Source organism: Micromys minutus (genome assembly GCF_963924665.1).
Source record: "Micromys minutus genome assembly, chromosome: 21".
In the NCBI taxonomy this organism is placed as follows: Eukaryota; Metazoa; Chordata; class Mammalia; order Rodentia; family Muridae; genus Micromys; species Micromys minutus.
This window is the reverse complement of record NC_137956.1, coordinates 9,975,301-10,002,747: the sequence shown is the minus strand read 5'-3', so window position 1 is coordinate 10,002,747 and position 27,447 is coordinate 9,975,301. Positions and strand designations below refer to the sequence as shown.

At 38.5% G+C, this 27,447-nt stretch overlaps 1 protein-coding gene across 1 annotated transcript in view; it reads left to right on the top strand.

The window, feature by feature from the left end:
• FAM83B (family with sequence similarity 83 member B) overlaps positions 1 to 26,993 on the top strand; it is a gene marked incomplete at both ends in the record, with an annotated part of 47,169 nt that extends 20,176 nt beyond the window's left edge. Inside the window, 3 exons of the mRNA XM_080934448.1 lie at positions 13,213 to 13,377; positions 14,055 to 14,179; positions 24,698 to 26,993. Coding sequence (XP_080790574.1) covers positions 13,213 to 13,377; positions 14,055 to 14,179; positions 24,698 to 26,993 — 2,586 coding nt within the window. The remainder of the gene's footprint in view (positions 1 to 13,212; positions 13,378 to 14,054; positions 14,180 to 24,697) is intronic.
• Positions 26,994 to 27,447: the final 454 nt, after the last annotated feature.

The following is a 27,447-nucleotide window of genomic DNA, read 5'->3' as shown; positions in this document are numbered from 1 at the left end:
AGGAAGCACCAAAGGACCAAGGACATGAGTTGACATGCAGCCAGTTATCAAAAAGTCTATGTTAGAATAAAGCCCGCCCGTTCAAAACCAGGATGTAAGGAACATAATCTTCAGAGAGTCCTGAGGTTCACTGTAGACTAAATCCGCAGGTACTCCTTTCCCATTCAGGAGGAATGCTGTCCCAACAAAAAGTGTTAGTCTAATGTAGGTCATTGCTACCCTCAATGATTATGTTTAAAATAAACACTCCTTTTCACATCTTTCCCTTGTCTCTAGCCTGGATCTGATACTTCTCACACTGTCTAGCAAGCTCAGTACCATAGTTCAGTGTGGCCCTGCCTATGCCTATACTGGTCACTGCTAGTCATTCTTGGATCAGCTCCTGTGATCCCAGGTGTTAGCAATTGCACTAGGAGATCTGGAGTGTTATTATCCCTTGATCTCCAAAGTCAAGAAGTAAGAAGCAGAGTCTGCCTATGAGTGCATGGCTCCTGTGAAAACCAAAGTTGGCCAACTAGAACTGGGTGACCACGCAAAAGCATAGGAGAGTTGCAAAGAAAAGCAAAATATCCAAAGGATTCCCAGATGCAAGAGCAGTGGAGTGAAGGTTGGGAGTCACCTGGCAGATGGGAGGAGTGGCTGCAAGCACCTGATAATGACACACTGTTTCCTCAAGAGTAAAGTCCTTTCTGGTCTCTTCCAAGAGGAAGAGCTGAAGAAAAGGATGCTGGGTAACCAGGCAATGTTTACTTGCTGCAGGGAAAGAAAAGCTGTTGAGCTGATTAGAACTACTCTTGACTCTTGTGTTGTTTCTCAATAGTTTTCGTATCCACCAGGAGCCAGAGCACTCTAAGGAAGCCAGTTTCCGTTGAACATGAAGTTATCCATGTATTTCTGATTGTGCTGTACAGCCATAAATAGAAATCTGGAACATTTCAAACACATTAAACAAAATAAAAATGTTTCAAAAAAATCTCAAAAACAAAACAAGTTACATAGCTTCAATACACAAAACAGCAATGAACAGATTGGGAAAAGATCTTTACTAATCCTATATCTGATAGAGGGCTAATATCATATATATATATATATATATATATATATATATATATATATATATATATATATATATATATCAAGAAGTTAGACTCCAGAGAATCAAATAACCCTATTAAAAATGGGGTACAGAGATAGAATGGCTGAGAAGCACCTAAAGAAATTTTCAACATCCTTAGTCATGTAGAAAATGCAAATCAAAACACCCTCGAATTTCCACCTAACATCAGTCAGAATGGCTAAGATCAAAAACTTAGTTAGGTGACAGCAGATACTGGTGAGGATGTAGAAAAAGAGGAATACTCGTGCACTGTTGGTGGGATTTCAAGCTGGTACAACCACCCTGAAAATCAGTCTAGCAGTTCCTCAGCAAAGTGGACATAGTACTACTTGAGGGCCCAGCTATATCACTCCTGGGCATATACCCAAAAGATGCTCCAACATATAACAGAGACACATGCTCCACTATGTTTATAGCAGCCCTGTTTGTAATAGCCAGAAACTGGAAAGAACCCAGATGTCCTTCAACAGAGGAATGGATGCAAATAATGTGGTACATTTACACAGTGGATTATTACTCAGCTATTAAAAACAATGACTTTATGAACTTCTTGGACTAAATTGATGGAACTTGAGTGAGGTAAACCAATCACAAATGAACACACATGATATGCGCTCACTGATAAGTGAATATTAGCCCAAAACCTCCTATTGCACAAGATAAAATCCACAGACCACATAGAATTGTAAAACCACTGAGAGGATGCTTCAGTCCTTCTTAAAAGGGCTAACAAAATATTCACGGAAGAAAATACAGAGACAAAGTGTGGAGCAGAGACTGAAAGAAAGGTCATCCAAAGACTGTTCCACCTGGGGACCCATCCTGTTTACTGTCACCAAACCCAGACAATATTGTGGATGCCAAGAAATGCATGCTGACAGGTCCCTGATATGAATCACTTGTTGACAAAGATATGTGTTTCTACATCTTCTCCCCAGCCCCATGATGGGACCTGTGTCCTGCCTACCTGTCTCTGCCCTTTGTGATTTCGAAGCCCAAACATCCCTTTCCTTGGGGCTTGTCTTCCCACTGTGGAGGAACTTAAATATGGTGGAAGGCAGCAGCCAGAGAGCGTGAGAATTAAGTATCAATTAGACTTATTCAGGTTTAGATTTATTTGTTTGCTTTCCTTTGTCCTCTTCCAGGTCAAGCAGCAGAGTTCTCTCCCAGGGCTTTGTTAATAATGCATGCACTTCTAAAGATAGGGTTTTTTCCATAAGTGTCTCAATTATGAAAGCTCTTAGGAAAATTTGGATTTCATTCAGAACTTTGAACAGCAGACTCCTCACCCAATTAGGTTCAATGCTCTGTTTGCATATTTGCCACGGGCTTTGTCTCATCTTTATCTTCTGACCACATTCTTCACACTGCCTGGGAGGAAAGTCTTGTCTACATGTGATCATTCCAACAGTTTTTAATAAGAAGAAAATGCCTTATAACAAATACATATCATACAGCATTGTATAAAATGATTTTACCCATATTAAAATGAATGTATAACAAGATAAAAGCAAAAAAGGGAAAAAAAAACAACATTCTTTGAGAAATCAGGGACACGCTTCTCTTTTAAAAGTATTTTGCTCTTAATAGAAGCTACATACTCAGGAGAGGAATGGAGGGGGAAGGACAGATTGTGTGCTGAGTTTAGAAATATCTTTTATGTTTTTTATATCTTAAGAATGTTCTTAGCACTTATATGTCTTCCTGGCTTTAAGAGGAATGTCCGGTCTTTTACATGTGTGGTTTGCATTCTATGTTAAAAATAAACAAGAGGCAACCTGACATCCTATTAGGTGTGTGGCACCAGTGAGATTCTCTCTGAACTTTGCAATCTCTTTATGAATGGAGGTAGAATTACGTTTTTTACATGCTCACTAATTGTAATTTAGTTTTAATTATTGAAATTTATACAACCCATTGGGTATTTAATTCTCCAGAGTTTCCAGGCTTACCGTTGCATTTAAGCAGCTCAGTAATCCAAGCTAAAGGGTAGGTTTCTCCTCATACTGCTTCACATTTTAATAATTTGAATATTTTTTCTTTTCCCCCGACTTTTTCAATGCTTTAAATAATATCTATATACTGTTGTGATACCTTCTGATTTATTTGCCAACGAAGTCTCAAATAAAACAAAATTTCAGCCATATTATAATTGCCTCAAAAATTTTTGCTTGACCAAATGGAGATTCCAATTTGAATTTTGCTAGGAAGAATAGATTTAACTTCTGAAGTGTTGTTTGTGCATATGTATGAAAATGGAAGTTATTCGCCATTTGGATTTTCACTCAGATGTTAACTAAGTTCTCAAATTGCATTTTATATTGCTGAAGCAACCACATTTGATTATTGCTGCCAGATAGATTTCCAATCTGTCCTTAATCATTTGCTCCCTTAAATCATCTGCCTCTACCGATTTTATGGCTTAATTGTGGCTCATAGTTGTTTATATGTATCATTTATTTTCAAATAACATAAATGTAGAATACCAATGAAAGGTAATGAATACAGGCATACAATTTCTCTAATTGTTTTTAATAAAATAGCTTGCTCTAATATAATGAAAACACTTGGAATACATATTATTGTTATGTATGGTTATTCAGTATAGACTGTTTAACAAACAAAAACAGCCTTTCAACCATAAACAGTTTCCATGAGCCAGTTGAAAGAAAGCAGTTACATTTTCTAATTTTCTCAGTGTGAGATAAATTTCAGAACTAGACAGTGAGATTTCAATCATAGTTTTGAAGACCTGAGAGTAGAAGCTATAACAGATTACACAATTCAGCTTCCGGCTCAAAGCATTTGCTGTGTCCTCTGCCTGTGTACTGTTCGCCTCTAACATGACTATCATTAAATGCTCAATATTCTTAAACTGGAAATGGTATGGGATATTCAGCTACTACTTTATGTAGCATGGAAAAACGTGTCCAGTTCAGTTCGATGGTCTTCTGAAAAATGGTCCCTATATTTCCTGGCTTTGAAGACAACTGCCCCATGCCACCAGAGATGCACTTCTGAGGCCCAGCCACATGCATTTTAGGAAAGCTGAGGTTGTGAACAGAGAACAGGAGACAATAGAGGAGTGAAACAAACCACAGAGAAAATTAAGTGCATGTAAATTGTTCTCATTGATTTTGATTTTACTATAACAAGAAGCATGATGCGTTATTGTTAGGTGGTCTGATTCCTTTTATGCTCCTGGAGTAGAGATGATATTTATGCCCTGCATCCCAGCAAAATTGTCAGCTTTGGGTATTTGTCAAGTATACTTACCTCACAAGCTAGGTAGATCTGCTTCTTTTTAATATATCACTGGTGTAACTAAGAAACAAACACTTAAGTAAAAATGTTTATTAATTATAATAAATGGCGTCTAGCCTCTAAAAAATAATCTGTTTTAACACATGAACTTACATAGCTACTCAACACCTTTACTTCAAGCCTCACTGGAAAAAAAAAACAGTTAATACCCGTGTTTATTTACTTTTATTTCAAATGTTTATTCCAATATTCAAATATACAAATAAGTAAATATTCAAATATTTACTTCTGAAATCTACAAAATTAAGTGAAATATAAGATTAGAGAACATTGGAATTAGATTACAAGTTTTTCAGTTTTTCTGCAGGTTTGAAAACTTTAATAGTGAAATTAAAAGCAACCTTAACAAAGCGATGTGTGAAGTTGGCACTGGGGTCCGTGAACTCTGTGCTCGAGTGTTGCTCACGAACAGTGGTTGGCTCTGCCATCTTTACACCTCGAAATATTAAAATGCTGTGATGGGTACAGGCTTTGGAGGGTCACAAGTATGTGATGATTTACTGGCAGCACCAGTGATTGCTCTTAAGTGCAAACAGCGTTCTCCTTCTGTTTATGTGCTCCTAGAATTTGACTAAACACAGCTCTCATTCTTCCGCACAGCACCTCTGAAAAGACGGTTGGAGCATTGTAGTGATTCGGCAATAATCCTTCCTGAATTCTTAAAATAATCCATTGGAACTGTTAGAGATAGACACAGGCATGCACATATTAATAGAGTACTGTATGACGCATACAAGATAATATCAAATTAAACTTAACATTGATCACTTTATCATGAAAGTATTAAAAATTCCGTCCTCTTGATCATGAGCCGTACATAATTCTGTCTGTACTGGCAGGACCATGCGATAGCATACTAGCGATCCTCAGTCCTGTCTAAACACAGCTTAATACCACTAATCCCACTTTCTCTATCTCTCCCTCGGCATTCCTGAGGAATGGCATCTTGCATTACTCACATTTTTCTGATGCCAGCTGCTCTAGATTCTGTATATATTAGCTGCTTCCTGTTGATGTGACAAAAGACCATGAGGAAAGATAATATACAGAAGGAAGGGTCGGCGATGGCTTAGTGTTTCAGGAGTAGCAGAGACGTGGAGGCAAGGCAGCTGCAGCCGTAAGCTGAGACATCCCATTTCTGCTCATATAGGATACAGAAAACCAGCCGGAAGTAGATCAAGGCTCTGGATTTTTAATACTCATCCTCGGTTATATATTTCCTCCATCAAAGCTGTGCCTTCCCATAACCTCCCGACACAATGCCACCAACTGAGCACCCTGTTTCTGAGCAGATGGTGGTCATTTCTTATTTAAACCATAACACTACATATGAGTCTGTTGTCTTTTTGTCCCTGACTTCCACTCCTTCACATAGTAATCGATAGTCCATTTATTTTTTACAAATAGTAGAATGTCATCTTTTTAGGGGCTAAGTAGTGTTCCACTATATATATGTGTGTGTGTGTGTGTGTGTGTGTTTGTGTGTGTTTGCATGGGTATGCGTATGAGTATGTATATGTATGTGTATGTGTATGTGTATGTGTATGTGTATGTGTATGTGTATGTATATGTATATGTATATGTATATGTATATGTATATATACATGCACACACAGATATATATATATATATATATATATATATATATATATATATATACACACACACATGCATACCACCTTTTCTTTCTATATTTATCTGTTGTTGAATGCTTAATTTGCCCCTCCCCTGGCTGTTATGAATAGTGTTGAAATAAACCTGGAAATATAAATACCTGAATTTACTTAGTTTCCTATGTGTATATACCTGGTAAGAAGATTGTTGGATGATGTGGGTTCTTGGTATTGGACTTAGGACATATGGTTTGGTGGCAAGCACCTTTCCCCACTGTGCCATCTCAGAAGCTCTGCTTCAACTTTTTGGGTCTAGTTGTTGGTTTGCTTTGTGACTCACTGGGTCCCATCTGTTGATGAGATAAAATCCTCTGTGAAGAATGTCCTTTAATATTTGAATCTGGATGCCCATGTCTTTGGAAAAAAAAATCTTCTATAAGTTTAGAAATACTTTCCTGGACCTTTGGCATGAAATCCTTCTCCTTCTCCTTCTCCTTCTCCTTCTCCTTCTCCTTCTCCTTCTCCTTCTCCTTCTCTCCGTCTCCGTCTCCGTCTCTTCTTCCTCCTCCTCCTCCTCCTCCTCCTCCTCCTCCTCCTTCTCCTCCTTCTTTTTCCCTTTCCCCTTCCTCTCCCTTTCCCCCTCCTTTTTCCCTCTTCTTCTTCCTCCTCTTCTTCCTCCTTTCCTCCTCTTCTTTCTCTTCTTTCTTCACCTGTACCTCCTCTTCTTTCCTTTTCTCCTGATCCTCTTCCTCCTCCTCCTCCATTACTTCTGCCCCTATAATTCAAAGACTTGGTTCTTTCACATAGGTCCAAGTTTCTCCTACATTCAACTCATATATATTTTTAAAATTTCACATTGACTGAATGACCCAGTTCCCCTGTCTTCTCTTCAAGCCTTAATATTTTGTTCTCCACATGATGTGTTCTGTTGGTAAGGCTTGTCATGGAGGTTTTCATTTCCTGTATCATTTCAGGCTGGTTTTGCTTCAGCAGCTCTCTTTACTGTCATCTACTTTTACATCTTAAATCTGAGACTCAACATGACCAGATTGGACCAAATGAGCAGCGCATATGCTCAGGTTTATTGGGGCAGCTCTCAGGCGAGGCTCCCTGATCCCAGGACATGGTTCAGAGAAGCTTCACAGGGAACCCTAGAGAACCATTCTTACAGCCCTGGGCAAGGAGAAAGGTGATATGTTAGACAAGAGCTGACTTTTTTCCATGTAAGGTCCTGTTTACGGTGTTGATCTCGATGGGGCTGGTACCACAGGAATTCAGTTATGCGTCCTGTGTACCTAAGTGCATTGCTGTTGCTTAGATTTGGTTTTCCTCCTCCTTTTGTTCCATATGTTCTACCAAGTGTTCTGGGTCCCCATTTTCCTGGAAATTATTGGTACTTTTGTAATTTACTCATTTTTAATTTAATAAGAAACTCTACACTTTTTCATAACAGCAATACTGACTTACCTTCTCATCAATAGTATTCAGTGACCAAGGGTTTCTTTCACCCCATATTCTTACTTATGGTTAATACTTTAGTAGTAGCAATTTCTACTGGCGTGAAGAAATATATCATTGTGGTTTTAATGTACATTTCATTGATCAATAGTAACATTAAACAGTTTCTTAAGGATTTATTTATGTATATGAGTATCCTTTATACATAATCATATATGCATATACATTTTCATGTACTTACATGTATGCCTGCATAACAAAGGAGAGTATCAGATAGAAGAGAGCCTCAGTTCTCATTATAGACAGTTGTTACCCACCATGTGGTTGCTGGGAATTGAACTCAAGACTTTTGGAGGAGCAACCAGTGCTTTTAACTGCTGAGTCATCTCTCCAGCCCATGTTGAGTAGTTTTTATACCCATTAACTTTTGCTATTTTGTTTCTACCTATTAGCTATTTTGTAGCTATTAAATATTTGTATTAATTTCATATAGATTATGTTCTGCTTTGTTACCTACTTTTAAATCATTCCAGGTCTAGCATGGCCTTGATGGAAACAGAATGACATGGTCTCTCCCCTTGGAACAGGGCCAGCAGAAGTAGGTTTCCTTGAGTGTTGATTGGCCACCAAGGGCATAAGGCTTGTCTGTATAATAATGTACATGTTTTATATTCTTCCTTCAAAGAATGTCCTCCCTGTTAACATTAGTGACTCTACACTAATTAGAAACAACACAAGTCCAGGAGTTGAGGGTGTGGCTATCAGCAAAATGGCAAACTCTGGGACCTTTGGGATAGCCTTTAAGGCTGTGGGGAAAAAAAAAGCTCTAAAAACATAAGTTCAAAAATATATAATTTCTCAACCATGCAAAATAAAAGGATGCAACCTGAATTATGAGGGGTTTCATGAACCTAACATGTCAGAAAGAAACTAAGAAAGGAGATAAAGAGATTTAGGGGATGGTGCTCTCAGGAGATCCCAGCAGCTAAGCTGTTTACCTTTATGCTTACAAAAGCAGAAAAATAAAAATCCCCTGAGTTTAGTACCTGCCTGAGACAGAGCAATGTTAGCACCAGGTATGGTAGAAACAGTAGTTTCAGGATGAGGTCCCACCCAGCTAGCTTAGATTCTTTGCTAAGGCAGGCAGACCTCACAATTCTTTTGCAATGTTTGAAAAAAAATACACACACACACACACACACACACACACACACACACACACACACACACACACACACACACACATGCTTGCTCTCCCCTAAGAATTAAGGTGCTGGGGTCATGGGATATTTATAGGATAATCAAAAGGAATCCTGGAGTGTGGATTGATAAGTAAAATAAAGGACTGGACTCATGATCTGCAGGAGATGAGCTATCCGAAGGGATTTTTAGAATAGCAAGAGAGAACTGCTTGGAGAACTGTCTCACTGAGAGCATAGAGAGAGAGAAAGCTGTCTTGAGATATACAGAGAAACACATCAGAGAGAAAGAAGGCAGAACAGAAAGCAGGCTGAAAAGCTGTCTGGAGCAGAGCAAAGTTGGAGCACCAGCTTCAACCCAGTTCTCTCCACTCTCAGACACCCCTTCCTCAGAACCCCTCTCCAAGCCACGCCTGGTTCTGAGCAAGATCAGGTTGTTTTTCTGCTATTAAATTGTGGAGTCCCCTACCTGTTCTGGATGTCAGTCCCTTTTCAGATATGCAGTTGAAAAGTATATTCTCCCATATTTTATATTATTTTCCCATTTGATTGCTTTTGTTGAACAAACGGTTTGTGGATTTTTTTTTTTTAATTTTTGTTTTTTTGTCTTAGTGATACAATGTCCTCTGTCTATATTTAGAGAGCTTCATTTTCAGACTTTGAAACAGAAGGACCAAGCCATATTCAGTATCTTACAAACTTACTATTTAAAATGCATTTGTACTTTGGGGTGTTATCCAAAATCTCTTGCTCATTCTATGCTTCTGACAATTCCGGCACTTTTTTTTTTCTTCTAGAAGTACTATATTTTGTGGTTTTCTGTTTGAGGTTTCCATCCAATTGTACTTGGATTTCGTGACTGGCAAGAGAGTTCTATTTATAGCACATCCCTTTGGCACTCCTAGAACTGCCTAGCACACAGTCGGAGGCATTTTAATTGATTGATTTTTTTTTTTTTTTTTTTTTTTTTTTTTTTTTTTTTTTTTTTTGGTAGGGCACAATCTGCTTTGGAGCTCCCTCCTCTCAGTTTCTGCTCCTTTAAGCTTAGCCTTTCAACAGAGTTCCCTATGGGGTTTTGTAATGCATATTGTGTCATCACACAGCTGGATTATCCTCCTATAAAATAGTTGGAGGGTCTTCAGGTCAGTTGCTTCCCCCTTCATTTCCTGCTTTCTCTGAGGCCACTGACACAGTTGGTTTGATAGCACAGTTTCCAGTGCATCAATTTGGGAGAAGTATGGAGAAATTAGAACCCATGACATGCTTGAACTTTTAAAGTATTTTTAAAGAAAGGACTATGGATTCTTTGCACCTTCATTTCTCCCTTTCCTCATAATTCCTTTCCAGGTCCCCACTAAGATTATGTTGCTTAAGTAAAGGTACAACCAAAGCCTCTCATGCTTAGACTGTTATATTCTTGTCTATCATTGTGCAGATAATGTGGGAAGTCCTTATTTGCTCCTGGAGTTGCCACACAGAGGCACATTTTGTAAGCAACAGCTATTATTATGTTGCTTGCTTCCACTTCCATTCTGTTGATTTTTATTATATATTCTATATCTAGATTTTTTTCACTTTTGCTAATTAGTGACAGTTTAAACTTTTGTAAACTATCTACACTGTATCTTGTTAAGCTGCTAAAGAGAAATGAAATATGTTTCCTTGCATACTGTAGATCATTGGGACTAGAGACATGGAGCCTGGTTTGTGACATAGACATCAAATTTGAGTAGTAAGCTCCTGAAATCTCTAGGATAATTTGATTTTTGTGCTCAATATCTGTGAGACTGAAGTTCACATTCTATCATATTTCAGAACAGAAGCCCTGTTTGCATTATTTTAGTCATCATTTGTCCGGAGAGGAAAGAGTTGCTACAACATAGAACTGTAGAATTTAATGCATGTAAGATCTTCTCTAGTTTAACTGACTTATAGAGAGGGTCATTTCAGTGATGTCTCCAAGATCATCTAATTTGTGGCCAATCTAAGTAGTTGATAGACAGTTACAATCTATTAGTTCTTACTTAAGCTGTGCAGGAATAAGGGCCAGAGACATTTGTTCACTATACCAGCTTCATACAGCTTTTTGAAATACGTTGGCTCATTATTTTTGACAGTTTTTTTTACAAACTTAGAAATACATATCCCTTAAGTGATCATTTCCCTTGATTTCTAGTACTTGGTTCTTTAAAGTTTTCACTTAAGTTTGATTTTATTCTAAATACTTTTTAAAAAGGGGTCACAATCTTTTTATTTTTATTCATTATTTTATCCCTTATGTCAGAAAAAGATATATATCCTCCTGTCTCTCTTTAGGTGATTACTAGGGAAGCCAGACTCCCTTTAAATGAAGCATTTTGACAGTGGTAGCAACTTAATGAATGCAGAACATTAACTCAGGTGCAGGTTTGCTTTACTAAGTAACTAGGTCCTGTGCAAGCATGTTGCCAGCAGGTTAGCCAGGGGAAACAAGATAAAACTCAACAGAAAATCCTGGCAGGGAAAAGCTTTTTTTTTTCCTTTTTCCTGAAGAAATTCAAGCATTTACCTTCAAGGTCATAGTGAACACTCTTCTTCTAATGTACTTCCAAGTTTCTAATATTTCAAATTTCATTTTACTTGATTTACACGATGCATGTGTTGTGGTTTGAATATAAATGGCCCCCAGAGGCTGATTTGTATGAATGCTTCCTCTCCAGTTAAAGAAACTAATTAGGAAGGATTGGGAGGTGTGGCTTTCTTGGAGGAGGTGTGTTATTGGGCATGGTTTTTGAGGCTTGAAAAGCCCATGAAAGGTCTGGTTTGTCTTTCTGTATATCTGTTGCCTGTGGATCAAGATGTAAATCACTCAACTACTGCTCCAGCGCCATGCCTGTCTGACTTCCACCATGATAATCAGGAACTAACCTTTAAAAAAATGTAAGCGTCCCTCACATTAAATGCTTTATTCATAGGCGTTGCCTTGGTCATGGTGTCTCTTCATAGCAATAGAATAGTAACTAAGACACAATGCTCTTATCTTCCTGAACTTATAAAGATGTCATTCGCAAAGTGGGATTTACAATTCCCTATCACATGAATCTGTAGAATATATGTATATATTACTATCAGAGACTTTTTCCTAGTAGGGCAAATTGACCAGTTATTCTCTTTTTAGGTTTTGTATTATATTTCATATCAAATATGACTATAACATTGTACACTTATTTTGTGATCAAATGTCATTGTGGTCATTTTCTACAGCTCAGTGAATAAGTGGGCACACAGTACTCTCAGGTCAAGTTGACATACGTCATTTCTGATCAGTGTTCCATGCCAAGACTAATCCTGTACAGAACAACTCATTTTATCCTGTCTTACACAGCACAGTTGAAGCTTTGTAGATCTCACATAAACACTCAAACACTGAGTGAGGGTAGAGAAAGCAGATGCCCAGGAAGCTTCGAGATTTGGTCGGCCCCAGATAAGTGTTGAAGATGTATAATCTAGTGTACTACGTGTTGACTTAGTCTGTTATCTGTCACACAAGAAAGACTGGCATTTGTTCTGTCTTTCATGTGATTAACTCATTCACTGGCTGAGTGACTTTAATTACTTTTGCAAACAAAATCTTATGGTATGTGCTTTTGTTCATTTTCAAAGTGCAAAATAACTTGTTACATGAGCATCTCTGGTAAGTTAAAATGACTTCGTGTATACTGGTTAAAAATACCACTGTGGACAGAAGTATTTCTATGCCAGACTATGTCAGACATATATTTTATAATTTTCTTTATAAAACATGAATTTAAAAAATTGCTATTGATATTCATCAAATCAACGCATTAAAATGCAGTAAGTAAATTAACACTTGTAGATGTGAATTGAAGCCATCATGTTCTTGAGATCCTGAGGGTGAAATGGTTTTCTCTTACTTTTGTACTATTCTGGCCCCTCATAATAATCCATATATAAGAAAGCAATGGGAGATGCTTCAGTGAGGGTCCACTCCCCCACAGCCTGATTACAATGTCTTACAGGCCGTCCGGGAATGTCATCATCTTATATAATGTAAGGATGGTTCAGTGTTCTGCCTAAATGCTGTATGGGGTGAATAAAAAGGATCTCATTCTTCCGCGACTAACTCTTCCTCACAATGTCCACACGGACAGCTTCACTTGCTTTCACACTAAACACTATCTCTGGAATGCCTGTTCTGTGCCTGTCACACAGCTCCTCTGTCAGGAAACCCTGATCCCTTATACCTGGTGCTCCAGGTCCCTCAAGCAGTGCCTTTCTGCAAGTCAATGCAGGATGTAGGAGGGTGGGGACTGATGTCTTGCTGCCATCACATTTTTATTTGTATATATTACCATGTATTTTTAAATGATATAGGTATTTCTGCATTTCTATGTAATAGGTTTAATTGATGTTTTATCTTCTTTGATTTCTACCAAAGCAAAGTAGTTTCTTGATCTTTATTAATTTTCTAAAACTGTTCTCATGTTTTTGTCTATAACAGGTGGTTGCTATAGTCATGGATGTATTTACTGATGTGGATATTTTCAAGGAAATAGTAGAGGCATCAACACGAGGAATATCCATATACATTTTACTTGATGAGTCCAATTTTAATCATTTTCTCACAATGACTGAAAAACAGGGTTGTCAAATCCAACGTCTCAGGGTAAGAATTCACTGCTTTTTTCCTTCATGTACTTTTGCTTACCATTTTTATTCTTGTCAAATTTAAGTCATGTTAAGATAAATTAGTCAGAAATATTTAAAACGAAGAAGACAGATGATCGAGAGAGCAATGGCTATAAGACTGGAAGCCATGTTTTTTCTGGAATGTGCTTCTTGGGTAGAGGATGCCTCTGCATTCTTCTGCACTAGCTCTGCCAGGAAGTTAGTAATTCCATTTTATGGACACAGCTTTGAAACACCTAAGAGGTGTCACCACAGTTTGCTATGTGTGGCTTTGTTGAAGCATTATTAACATAGTGTTTTCAGTTTACATTTGACCTGTGGAAGGATTATCAAGCTATTATAATCTGAAAGTGTTTCTCACAGTGAAATTTTGTATCATTTACAAAACCATTCTGTGTAAGCAGAAAACATATGTCCGCTGAAGAAGCTGTGTTGAAGTGTAATTTTGAAATGATTCTTTTTCTTGAATATTTAATTTTAGGGAAATATTTGCAGTTTTCTTTCATGAATTGTTTGTGTGTTTTAAAAGTTTATTTTTTAAAATCAAATTAGTTTTTTCTTTTTTTTTGGTATGTTTTACATTGTTACTTGCTTGCTTTTTAAGATGTCCCACCCCTAGACATACCTTTACTTTCCCTTCCCATATATTTGCAGAACATTCGTGTGCGGACAGTAAAAGGCCAATATTATCTTTCAAAAACGGGAGCAAAGTTCCATGGAAAAATGGAACAGAAGTTTCTGTTAGTTGACTGCCAGAAAGTGATGTATGGTTCTTACAGGTAAGAATTTTGTGTTGTAAGCATTTTCATCCACTGAAATAAGTTATTGTTTTGAGGTATTGGCAGAACCAACTTAGCTGTGTCTTAAAAATAAGGAAAAAAGAGGTTGGAAAGATGCTCAGCAGTTCAGAGAACTGGTTACTTTTACAGAAGACCTGAGTTTGGTTCCAGGCACTCATCCTGTAAGGCGTACAACCATTAACTCCAGCCCTGGGAGGATCAGCCCTCTTCTGGCCACTTCTAGAACTGCACTCATCTTTAGAAACCCATACACAGATATATACACATAATGGAGATTAGAAGACTTGTACCTTGCTAACATCTCTGTGGTACCCAGGCTACTCCTGTAACCATGGGCAATCTTGTAACTTGACTTCAGGTTCTTCGGCAAAACAGTAAGGGAACTGGTTAACATGTAAAGTGCTTTGCAACTCTATAATAGCAAAAGTGATTTATAATATGAATTTAGAGGTGATCATTTAAGCCAGGATTGGGAATGTATGCCTTATCCCTCAACATGTAGAAGGACTGCCCACGAGTTCAGTACCAGCGCTGTCTACCTAGTGAGTACAAGTTCAGTTAGAATTATAGCAAGATCCTGTCTCAAGTACCAAAAGAAAGGCTTGAGTGATGACTTTGCCTGTAAAGGCCTTTATTGCTAATCAGATGCTTTGAGTGTGACTCCTAATATCACTGTAGTAGAAGGTGAGATTTAATGCTCACTAGTTATCCCCTGACATCCATACACACAGTGTGGTATACACGTACATGAACACGCACAAAACAAAAAGAAATCAATGAATAAAATGGGAAAAAAAACAAACATTAGACAATTATAGAAACAAATCAATGTGCAAAAAACTGCTCAAAAAATTTAGAAATTTAGCAATTTGAAGAGCCCACCGGAAGATGTTCCTTTGGAGTATTCAGTATCTAAGAAAGCCAGAACTGCAGCTAGACCTGGTCAGGCTAATTGGGAATGTAAACACTGCCAGGTAATTGTTCAATAACAGCCAGAAATGCATTATTCCTGAGTATAATACAGAGAAAATCTGTATAAACGGGTGAATTAAAAACTCTATTGCTTCTAAAGCCCAGGTCACTAAGGAACTATAGGCTTGTCACAGAAGACATGGAGAAGATTCCAGAGAGCTGTGGATGTGAACAGGCCAGAAGAGTTGAGCCTTTGCTTTTGACACATGTAAAGATCCAAAAGAAAATAAGAGTCTGAAGTGACTCAATCAGCACTTGCCTTGGTTTATATAAAATTAGCATGATCATGGATCAAACTACATGGAAGTTCTGTGTAATTACGTAACCCAAACCATAATATTGGCTATTATTTTAAGACTTTATTGTTTGCTGCTCATGTTTGCTGCAGGCTCGGGGAGGCTCGATTCTCCCTCCCTCCATCCCTCCCTCCCTCCCTTCCTCCCTCCTTCCTTCCCTGCCTACCTACCTACCTACCTACCTACCTACCTACCTACCTACCTACCTCCTTTGTATCTCTTTGGAGTTCCAAATGACAGCTTGTTAAGGACAGAAATTACAACTAGTACATGAAATCATTGAGTCATTTTAAAGTCTCATTGTATGTGTATATATTTGTTCAGACACACTTTTAGAGGAGTTTTAATTGAATTTTTAATTAAGATTGAGCTTACTTAATGTATACATCATGTTCCTTACCTAAGTCATCACAATCGCTCTGCAACTTAACGTTGAACATTATATTCAACACAGAATTATCTTGCTTGTTGCGGCCAATAGAAATTGAGAGTTAAATGGTGTCATGACTGGAGGTGAGCTACTATGGTAGATATGGATTTTTTAAAAGTACTTTAATTAAGAAATACCGAAACCAAACAAAGCCAAATCGACAAAGCCTCTCTAACCACAGGCCATGGGGAGGATTAGAGGACAAAATCAAGTTTCTAGGAGGAGACAATATTACGGTGCGTCCAAACCTTTTTTACTAATTCCATTCTCTGTGTCATTTAAAGATCATTTTAAATACACCACACACACACACACACACACACACACACACACACACACACAAACACACACACACACACACACACACACACACATATATGTTGTAAGTCATTGTCACTTTTACCTTTTATTTTCCTTGTATCATTTATTGTACAAAGAACCATAACATAGTAATTTAAGTATGGATTGCAGGAAGACCATATAGAATGTTTCCTGCCTGCTTCCTTACCCTCCCTTTCATCATTCCTTGCCATTCCTGTTCATCTCCTTAAATGATTACCTTATTTCTTTTACTTTGTGAGATTTCAATCAAATAACTTCATTTCTCCTTCCCCTCCCTCCCTCTTCTCCCTCCAAAACCTCTCATACACCCTTCTTTGCTCCCTTTCAAACTCATGGCTTCTTTTTAAAAATTAGTCATATATACATACATACAGACATATATAAATAGATATAGATATATATATATATTAGATATAGATATAGATTAGATATAGAGATAGAGATAGAGATAGAGATAGAGACAGAGACAGAGACAGAGATAGAGATAGAGATAGAGATAGAGATAGAGATAGAGATAGAGATAGAGATAACTCCGTCTATGTGCTGTTACTTCTATGTGTGTTTTCAGGACTAAAGTTGCATGTGCTCTTCTCTTGGGGAAGCCTATTGTCCTGCTCTCGACACTCCTTAGCTGCCGATAGTGCTTCGTGTAATTTGAGTCTCATGGGCTTTCCCCACATCCCCTTTAGCATGTCTGTTATTGCTCAGCTGAGCTAAATTCAGACTCCCTAGATAAGCAGTATATGTGCTTAATCGCTGAGCCATCTCTTCTGTCCTCACTGGCTGAATTTCTTATTATAAAAAACAATTCTAACAAATTGTCATATCATAGTTATAAGCCAGTGTGGTCAAAACCTAGTTCCTTCTAGTTAAAAACAGTTTGAATTCTCCATACTACAGTGTATCTTTTCTGTTTTCCTTGTGGGCACCCTTACTTGTTTTCTTTCCTTGACTACTTCCATTTCTGTTGCAGTAAATATTAAATTGCTGGCTTATCTCTTCATCAGCCCTGCCGTCTCACTCCGAGGGCGCAGCTTTTGGTATGGAGCTATGCCCATGGACTCTGTCGCTTGGTTCAAGCCGCCTTCTCTAGGGAATTCCCTTCCCAAGCAGTTCACTCCATCTGCCCTGGTGCTTCTGCCGCGAGGTGTTTCTTTACCCCACCACCCTGCACAAACATGACCCTAATATCCGATGGCTTTTTATAAAGGTTTATATATCAAACTCTCAATCCACAAACCCTCTACACAGTAAGATTACATCAAACAAACAAAGATGCAAACTGTTCTTCTATATGAGATAAGTGACCTATAAAATACCTTAAAATATTTATATCGACCCAGTGCCAATTAAGTTCACCTGGGTCCAGATCATCCTTCTCGAGCTTCATCTTGATCTTTTCTCTCTCTCCCTCCTCTTCTGATTTCCTTTCTTTTCTCTGCCTACCACTCCCTGTCCAATTATATAATGCCTTAACATAAATCTACACATTTCTGCCTTTCCTCTCTTTTTCTTTAATTTATTATTATTATTATTATTATTATTATTATTATTATTATTATTATCTCTTTAGTTCTTTTTATTTACATTTTTTAGACAAAGTTTCCTTAGGTGGCCTGGGCTGGTGTATATAATTCAGATTGGCACTGCCACTCTCCTAGATCTTGTCTGGTCAATGTTGAGATGCAGTGTGTAACACCACACCCAGGGAAAAATGTTTTCTTTAACTGGTACCCGCCTTCTTCCCTGGAAGCCATTGGATTCTAAAGGCTCATCCTCTACAGAGATGTCTGGACTCTGCAGTACCCATAGCCACATGTGTGCCTCAGCTCACAAAGAGATTGACTATCTAGGAAAACACAGGGATTTGATGTATGCTGATGAAATAAACCACACATTGCAGTTAATGAATAAATAACATTTTGTATTTGCTATCCCCACCTGAGATCGTAAGCAGTATTTTGATGATTATCTGTAGGGTGTTTTATGTATATTAAATTCAGAAGGAATTTTTTTTATTTGTTATAGACAAGGCCTTCACTTCAGGCCCCCCGTCTGCGCTTGCTCAGTGCAGAGGTTACAGCTTTGAGCCCCTAAGCCCCACTGAAAATGAGTTATTGTACACTTTTTAAAATATTATCACCTGTGTAAAATTTACCAGATTTTCCCAAAAGTCAGTGTCTCTGAGGTGCTATTTTTAATCAAGCATTAAGATGGTCACATTTGAAATTCATGCCACACCTAATATACTTTTACTGCTCAATCCCATGGTCTTTATGGTTTAGCCCACTGGCCAGGAACCCCAGTTCTTAACTCACCTTGGGTATGTGAATTAATAACTATACTCGACAGTTTATGACTGATGCATGATGCCCTGTCAGGGGAAGAGAACGTGTTCTCAACCCAACTAAATACCTGTGTATGGTTTTAAAATGTAAATAATATTACAGGCCTACAGTCCAACGTGTAGCTGCTGTTTTCTGCCTTGAGTTGCCTCATGCGACTGATTTCCAGCTCTTAAATAATCTCATTGGACTGCGTGTTCCAGCTCATGAATTTCTACTATTAACTCTTACTGCTTCGTTATGACGAAGGAGGTCTATTTCCACCCACCAGTGTTTACTTTCCAGTCTTGTCCCCATTCTTCCAGTACGGTATAAGCACAAATTTCTCCTCCGTGAGAAATCCAGGTTCACATCATTGAAACTGGGCTGGAATTGAGCACTGGCGGAGTGTTTTGCTTTCCTTCACAAAATGAATAGACATTTGATCTCTGTTTCATGTGTGTACACATGTGTTAGCAAGTTAGGTGCATGTGCATGCGCACGCACAAGCTCAACAACAACTTTGGATACCTTCCTTTCCTCTGGTGCCTTCTACACTTTCTGCTCTGTGTGTGTGTGTGTGTGTGTGTGTGTGTGTGTGTGTTGAATTTGTTTTGTTTTTGGAATTTTTGAGACATTATCTCATTGGGGTAGAAGTCTTCTGAGTCACAGGCTCATTCTGACAGTCAGTGTCAGTCTGTCTTTCTGTCTTTGACTTCTCAGGTCTTTCATCCAGTGGTTCCCCTTGTTTTTGTTTGTTTGTGTGTATGTGTGTGTGTGTGTTTTGTTTTGTTTGCCTGCTTGTTTTTCCGTCCATTGCCTTCTCTTCTGTCTATCGCTCTTGTTTCACAGTGGATTGCACAGATTTTTCAGCACATGGATGACTTTTCCCAAATGCCCCACTACCGACTGACAATGTGTTATGCTCACTGTAGGCTAACAGGGCTCAAGCCAAAAACACAGTCCATATTTCTGCAGCGTGGATCCATGTTTTTCTAAATCACATTTCCTTTTGTTTTTCTTATCTCTTTCTGAATTGCTTATTTATAGCTCAACTTCAGATAGAATTTTTTTTTTCTAATATTCCTTATGCTGTTGGTTTCCCTCCACCATTATCAGAAAGGATACTTTGATGATTCAAGTCTTCCTTTCCTCATTTTGACTTACTTTTGGTTTATAGATCATCTGTCCTGGAGGAGTTTGTGTAGGCACTGAGAGGAAAGTGAGTTCTGCTTTGCTGGGTGTTCTGAATGTTTCTGTTATCCCTGTTGTCTGAGAGTGTTTTCAACTATTTACAAATCCATTATTGAAAGTATAATGTTTGAGTCACATTTTAAATCCTGTTTTGTTTACTATACTTCAAAGACCTGGTATATAAACACAGTTGTTATAAATGATGATTTTTACTCATAAATTATGAATGAGCGTTAATTGTGATTTCAACAGACAATATCTTCTTGCTAAACTAAAACTGACCTTTGGGCCATCATATGATGTCTTGCCTTTGATAAATTCTCAGACTTTAAAGTCTGTTTTCTCTGCTACCATGATGGCTTTTATCTTAAGCATCATCTTCAAAATATCATTTTTTTTCTTTAGCTTGTGTCTGTCCTTAGATCTAAAGTGGGTCATGAATACAGACAGTGCTTGGTTCTGGAATTTTTATCCATTCCTTTGATTTATGTGCTTTAGTTGGAGAGTGAGAAGAAATTCTTAGCAAGAAGTTGCTTTGGCCATTGCTGTTTTCAGGGCTGGAATTCCTTTCTGCTGGTTTTTCTTTCATTTTTGTTGACATTTCTGTATTTGTCTATATTCTCTTAGCCTTTCTTTTCTAAAGTCCTTTTTATTTTGAGACAGGATTTCAACTTTTAATTTAATCTGCCTAGAAATTATAAAAATACCTTTTCCTCATGCTCCCCGCACTAAGCTCTGCAAGCATGGCTCACCGCCTCAAGGGGAGAATGGCGTCTTAAGCTACCAGGCTTCTGTGCTTCATTGTTCCTGATATTCGAATTCCACAAATGTCTTCTTCTAAGGTTCTCACTTCACCAGTAGGTTAGAGTCTTTCATTGTGTTGTTTTGGTTTGTGAGTGTGTTTGGGCGGGGGGAGCTTCCTTGTTCCAATTGCTATGTTTTAAACAGTTCATAAGAGAGAAAATGAAACCAATGCATGCAATAACAGATTTAATGGAACCTTACATATTGCCTGCCAATAGAAGCATTTCTAACTTTTAGATTTTGTTTTTAACTTTAAAAGAGTAATATACTTATCTTATATTTTTTAATTAAATACTTTAATTATCTTTAGAACACCATACCCAGGGATATAGATCTCAACAAGCTGTACAGGGTACCTGAGATAAAATTTTCTTTAACAAACATCAGAGATGATTAACAAAATCATAGTACACTATGAAGTATCATTTAGTAATAGGAGATATTTGGAGACTCTGGGAACTAAGGTAATGAGTGGTCAGATAAGTACTTTGAATGCAATGGCCGCAAAGTTCTAAGAGGATGTGAGCCAAAGGCTCAGAAGAACAGTTTTAACAAGAAAGAGTAACTGCAAACATCTGGGGACAGAGGGGAAGAATGTATAACTGAACATCTTAGACAGGTAGTAAGCTATCCAGGAAGAACAAGGAAAACAAGCTGGGTATGGCGGTACTCACTAATAACCCCAGGTTCCAAATGGCTTTGTATGTTCCAGAAGAGACCAACCCAGTGGTTTCTTGATAAGGGTCAATTTATTTTGAGGGGTTCGTTTAGTCAAGTAAATGTTTACATTATCTTTGTTTCCCAGCGGATTTATTAGATATCTCATTATGTTCTTTTAATATTAACAATGTTTGTCATAATATTAGTGTTGCGTATTTATGAGTAAATGAAAAGTGTTCTTCAAAAAACAGGAGAGGGAGAGATTAAGGCAAGAAGACCCCATGGCCATCCCAGGGCACAAATATATAAGAGCATTCTGTAAGGCTGGGCAAGGATTTGAACCTTATTTTAGGTAAGTTAGAAAGTCCTACATTGGAATATGACAAAGCGGTCGTCATTGACTTCTATGATGTGTCATTTGACAAATATGGAAACCAAGATGCTAAAGTGTCAATTAGCTTATAACACAATGGCTTGATTGACAAAGAATTGTGAGAATTTTTAGAATCAGTGTCAGCAGAACCTGTTAATTTCGGTTAGTTCTAGGAACCAGAATGTTCAGAGGCTTGCTTTGCTTTGTGTGGGCCACTAAGAGGACACTTGGAAGCGTGGTTTCACTAAGACAGAGGCAGAAAGAGCTTTGTGTGAATGGATTGCCTAAAACTGTGCTCGAATCACTGTCTCAAATGCAACCAAAACAAAGACAGGTCTGGGGAAGAATGAAGAGGGGATGGCGACTCATGAACTGGATGTGGAATCTGGTGAGGCTGGTTAATGTCACCAGCAGACACTGGACATTGGCACATAGGACCTCAGTACTGGCAGTGTGTATCTGCACCTCATGTCTCATAGATGACACATTTAGTGACAGAGAAACACAGACGTCCTCAAGTGTCTTACTGGTCCCTTCAGAATCCCCTTTGAAACATTCAACTATAATTTCACTCTAACCTGCGATTTATGACAGCATTTTAAAGGAAACTTTTTCCAGTTGTCCTATATTCTCTATAAACTCAACGCTTAGGGCTTATAGTATTTTACAACCTTAGGTTTATGCTTTATTCTAATATGTTAGTCATTATAGTAAATTCAATCCCTGATCTTTCAAGTATGTAATACAGATAATCACTAAAAAAGTGATCCCAAACACATCTTTATCTTACAATTCATCTGAATTTGGGAAAAAAATCAACCAATTTTCTGTTTAGCTTTCAAACATATGTACACATTTCCCAAGACCCTCATACCACTCATTATTCTAGATAAGTATGATCTGGTATGTTTTTTCCTCTCTCTTTCTCTCTCTCTGTTTGTGTGTGTGCATGTGTGTATGTGTGTGTGTATGTGTGTGTATGTGTGTGTGCATGTGTGTGTATGTGTGTGTATATATGTGTGTATGTATGCATGTGTGTGTATGTATGTGTGTTTGTATGTATGTATGTGTATGTATGTGTGTGTGTATGTATTTGTGTGTGTGTCTGTCTATCTGTCTTTCTGTCTGTCTGTCTGAGTGATGGACTAAACTGTGGCACTTACTGCTTCCTTTCCTTTTCATTGTGTTTACCTGCCCATAATTTTTGACTCGCACTTTCTCTGGGGATTTCTGCACGCCTGCTAATCTAACACATCTTTGTTGCTTACTGCTTCTGACTTTGCCTTCTTTGTAGTTTCAGTTTAATTGAAAAATTATTTTTTTAATTTATTTTTATTTCTCCACTTCTGTCTGCATGCTCAGAAAGTGTATTTCACTATTGATTTCCATTTTATTTCTCTTAACTACATCATCCTGCTGGCCTAAGTATTCACATAAAGAGTACATAGTAAATAGTCCTCATATACCGTGAATTCGTGAGATGTAACATAAAAACTTGAGCATATCAGAATGACAAATTCCCAGATTATAGTGTCACTTGTGATATTAAGTTTTACTCAGCACATTTAAGAAATGTTTATATTTGTAATTTTTTCCGATATAAATAGTATACTCAATCAGTAGAAAAATTTGTCTCACTTTGTTTTCCAATAAACAGTGTTTCATGTTGTGATAAATATTGAAAAAGACATTTAACCTTTTATACAGTGCTTGTGCCAGCTCCCGCAGGGCCCTCTGGCATTATGGACATTTCTAACTTGATGCTCTGTGTCAACTCTAAGAACTCTGGCACAGTTCACTCTGTCACCCCTGTTGCTTCTGTCCTTGGTGGATACAACAGCCCCAGCGTGTTCCTTTCCCCCACTCCCCAGTACTAACATGACTCCATTGTAGCTTATCAAGCAGGTTTATATATTAAATTCTCAATCCACAAACTCTCTACACAATAAGTTTACAGCTAATGGATAAAGATATAAGCTATCCTTCTATATGAGATAAAAAAGACCCATAAAAACCCTTAAAAATAATAATAACAACTTCATCAAGCCAGAGATGCACCAAGTGAAACATGCACATCTACCTCCATCTCTTTTCCTCTCAGAATCTCACTTCCTTCAATCTCTTCTGCTCTTCCAGACTAATTCCCACCTACCTCTCCACTGTCCAATCATGTGTCACCTTAACATCAACCTACAGTATCATATATATTCTTTGGTAAAAAATATTAACAATCTATTTCTTCCAGTACGTGACTTTAGTCAATTTATGTGTTCAAAAATTAAATTCAAATATTAGTATGAAACTTTAAAATTTCCCTCAAGTCAAAACTATGTAGCAAAGGGCTTGAAAGTTGTATTAAACCATGTGAAATCATTACAAACTTTAGTTTCATAGAAGTTGTGTACAATGTTCAGAGATCTTGACTGGCATCTTAAATCGCATGTTTTATAAGAAGCATTATAATCCGGTGTAGACTGAATACACTAAAGCCTATCCATTACTGACTGAGGGAACAGCCCACAATTGCTCTCCTTACAGCTCTCTGAATGCCAAATTATGGGGAGGAACCCACAGAGATAAGAATCTGAAGGAACTAGGGCTCAGACTATATGCACTAACACAGGTCTTTATGTGCATTATGATGTGTTAGGACATTGGTGATGCTACCTGGGCCTTCAGTTTGGACATGAGAAAAGTAGACCCAGCATCATGTGTCTACAGCTTTCCAGAGGCCAGTCAAGTCCCTCCTGTTTCACTCTCACCCTTCTGGGTGGGAACACGTGAATTGTGTTGTTCTTAACTCCATAGTATCTCTGCATATGTAGACACAAAATATACAACCACTTTTCTTTCAGCTTTTAGAATACTATAAAAATTTTTGAATAGACCTAGAAGCAGAAGTCAAGTTGCCTTGTTATTTAAGATGTGTGCGTGTACATGTTTATTATAAGAGTGTAGTTATTAAAACATTCTAAATATGCTAGCCAAGAAAAACAAGCATGAGCATTCTCCGGTAATTTTTAAATGACATTTTCAGTTGAAGTCTACGATGTCCTTAATCTCTAACCAAAATTAAATGTTTTGCCTTTGTTTTGTTTTCAGTTACATGTGGTCGTTTGAAAAAGCTCATCTCAGTATGGTTCAGGTAATCACAGGACACCTTGTAGAGTTGTTTGATGAAGAATTCCGAACGTTGTATGCCAGATCCTGTGTCCCAAGTTGTTTTGCTCAGGAAGAATCAGCAAGGGTGAAGCCAGGCAAAGCTTTATGGGAGAATGGCGTTTACCAGCGATCTATTTCTTCATTAGCTTCAGTTTCCAGCCAGAGAAACCTTTTTGGCAGACAAGACCAAACTCATAAACTAGATTCTAGTTACTTCAAAGGCAGAGGGATATATCCTCTAAATGAACAGGACAAGCACAGCATGAGAAACCACGGCTACAAGCCTCATTTTGTTCCAAACTTCAATGGTCCGAGCACAATCCGTCACTTCCAACCCAGTCAGATCAATGAAAACTGGAAGAGGCATAGTTACGCCGGGGAACAACCAGAAACAACACCGTACCTGTTGCTCAGTAGAGCTATGAATCGGACCAATAATGCCCCTGGACGCTGGAGAAGGCCTTCGGACAGTCTTAGTGTGGCATCCTCAATACGGGGAGGGCAGGGAAGCCAGCAGAACATTCCTGCCCAGAGTTTTGCTGATCGGCTCGCCCAGAGAAAAACAACAAATCTTGCAGAGAGGAATTCAAATGTACGCAGGTCATTTAACGGGACAGATAATCATATCCGCTTCATACAACAACGGATGCCAACTCTGGAGAACACCACGAAGTCTTTCCTGCGGAGCTGGAGAATCGAATCGTACTTGAACGACAATTCAGAAGCCCCACCTGAGTCAAATGGCTCCACTCTCGGTGACAGGTTTGAAGGTTACGATACCCCCGAGACCGTGAAAGCCAGCGCACTCTACACTCATTCGAGGCTACGCCCCTCGTTTGTGTTTAAACCAACTTTACCGGAGCAGAAAGAAGTCAATAGCTGTACAACTAGCTCCTCGAACTCCACCATCATCGGTTCTCAAGGAAGTGATAGACCTAAGGAGGTCCCAGATAGCTCCACAGAGGCACCGCCCTTGACAGAGAAACCTTTACCCGAATCAACCTCCAAGCTCCCAACGCCATCAGAGGAACCAAAAATACACAGCTTGCAGGTCCCCCCAAAGCAAACAGAAGTCTTAAACCAAAGAACAAATGGCCGAGCAGAATTAAACAACTGTATCTATACAAACCTGTGCGTCAACAAGCAGATGGAGAACGCCAAAAATCAGCAAAGCGACAATCTGCTCAAAAGGCGGAGTTTCCCATCCTTTGACCACTCAAAAGTCAACTTAGATCATGGAAGTAGCAAGAATTACGTTTATAGCACCCTTACCAGAAATCGGATTCGACAACCAGAAAAACCCAAGGAGGACGTGCTGAAGAGCTCTAAAAGTATGCACAATGTGACCCACAGCACAGAGGAAGACGAGGACGGGGTTGTTAAGAGAGACCCTCCAAGTGCCTGTGCCACCAAATCTATTTCCATTGCTGCTCTGCTCGATGTGAATAAGGAAGAACCCAACAAAGAACTTCCTAAAAAGGAAGGCAAAGCCTCCCCGAGCTTTTTGAAAAAGGGATCTCAGAAATTAAGGTCCTTACTTAGTCTAACCCCAGAAAAGAGAGAAAACCTAGCTAAAAACAAGGCGCCCGCGTTTTACAAAATGTGCAGCAGTTCTGACACTTTGGTTTCTGAGGGTGAAGAGAATCAAAAGCCCAAGAAATCCGAGCCCAAAGTTGATTCATCTCCTAGAAGAAAGCGTTCCTCTTCGTCAAATTCCCAAGGCAGCATCCACAAAAGCAAGGAGGACATAGCGGTTAGCACATCTCCCGGAATGAGCTACCAAGCAGAAGAAAGTAGAATAGCATCTTCTCCACGGCCTGTGGAGAGGAGGCTTTCAGAGAGAGCTGGAGATGCCTCCGCCCCGAGATTTAATACTGAACAGATCCAGTACCGTGATTCCAAGGAGATTGGCGCGGTCAGGACCCCTGCCAGACGGCCAACCTCTTCTCCGGTGCTAAAGCCAAGTGAGCTTCTGAGATCTCACTCCACCAACCAGCGAGTTTACAGTCGGTTCGAGCCATTCTGTAAGATCGAGAGCTCCATCCAGCCAGCGAGCAGCGTTACCAGTACACACAACCGCCCAGAAGTCAAATCGGCAACCCTGGGCGGCGGTTATGGCAGGGCCAGCCCGATGCTGAATTACAAGACCGGGGCTTATCATTCCTACTCCCCCAATGAAAACAAGTTCCGGGGATTTATGCAGAAGTTTGGAAACTTCATACACAAAAACAAGTGAAATACCTCCATCTCGAATTGCAATGGAAATATACAATGAATGTGGCTGTAAATATTTGCCCAAAGAGCATTCTATACATTTTTTTTTTATTCCATGCCCAGAGTGTTCTGTTTGAGAACTGGGGAAATAGATACAGTATGTAGGAAATTTGTTGTTTTGTGCTAAAATTAGTTGTACTTGGTAACCCCACAAAGGACTATCCCAGTAAGCACATTAAAATTTTGTTTTTAACTAGCAATAGATGGGTTTCATTGTTTCCTATCTATTAAAAATCTTGTGTTGATTAGAGGAAACCCCAGTAACTCCATGTGGACTTTTTTTCCCTCATCCCAAACTCTTCACCTAAAAACAGTTCCTGACACTTATCACTGGTGTTCTTTATATACCTTTTTATATTTTATTTTTCATATTTTCAGAGACATAAGTAAACAGAACAAAGCCTTTCTGCTGATAA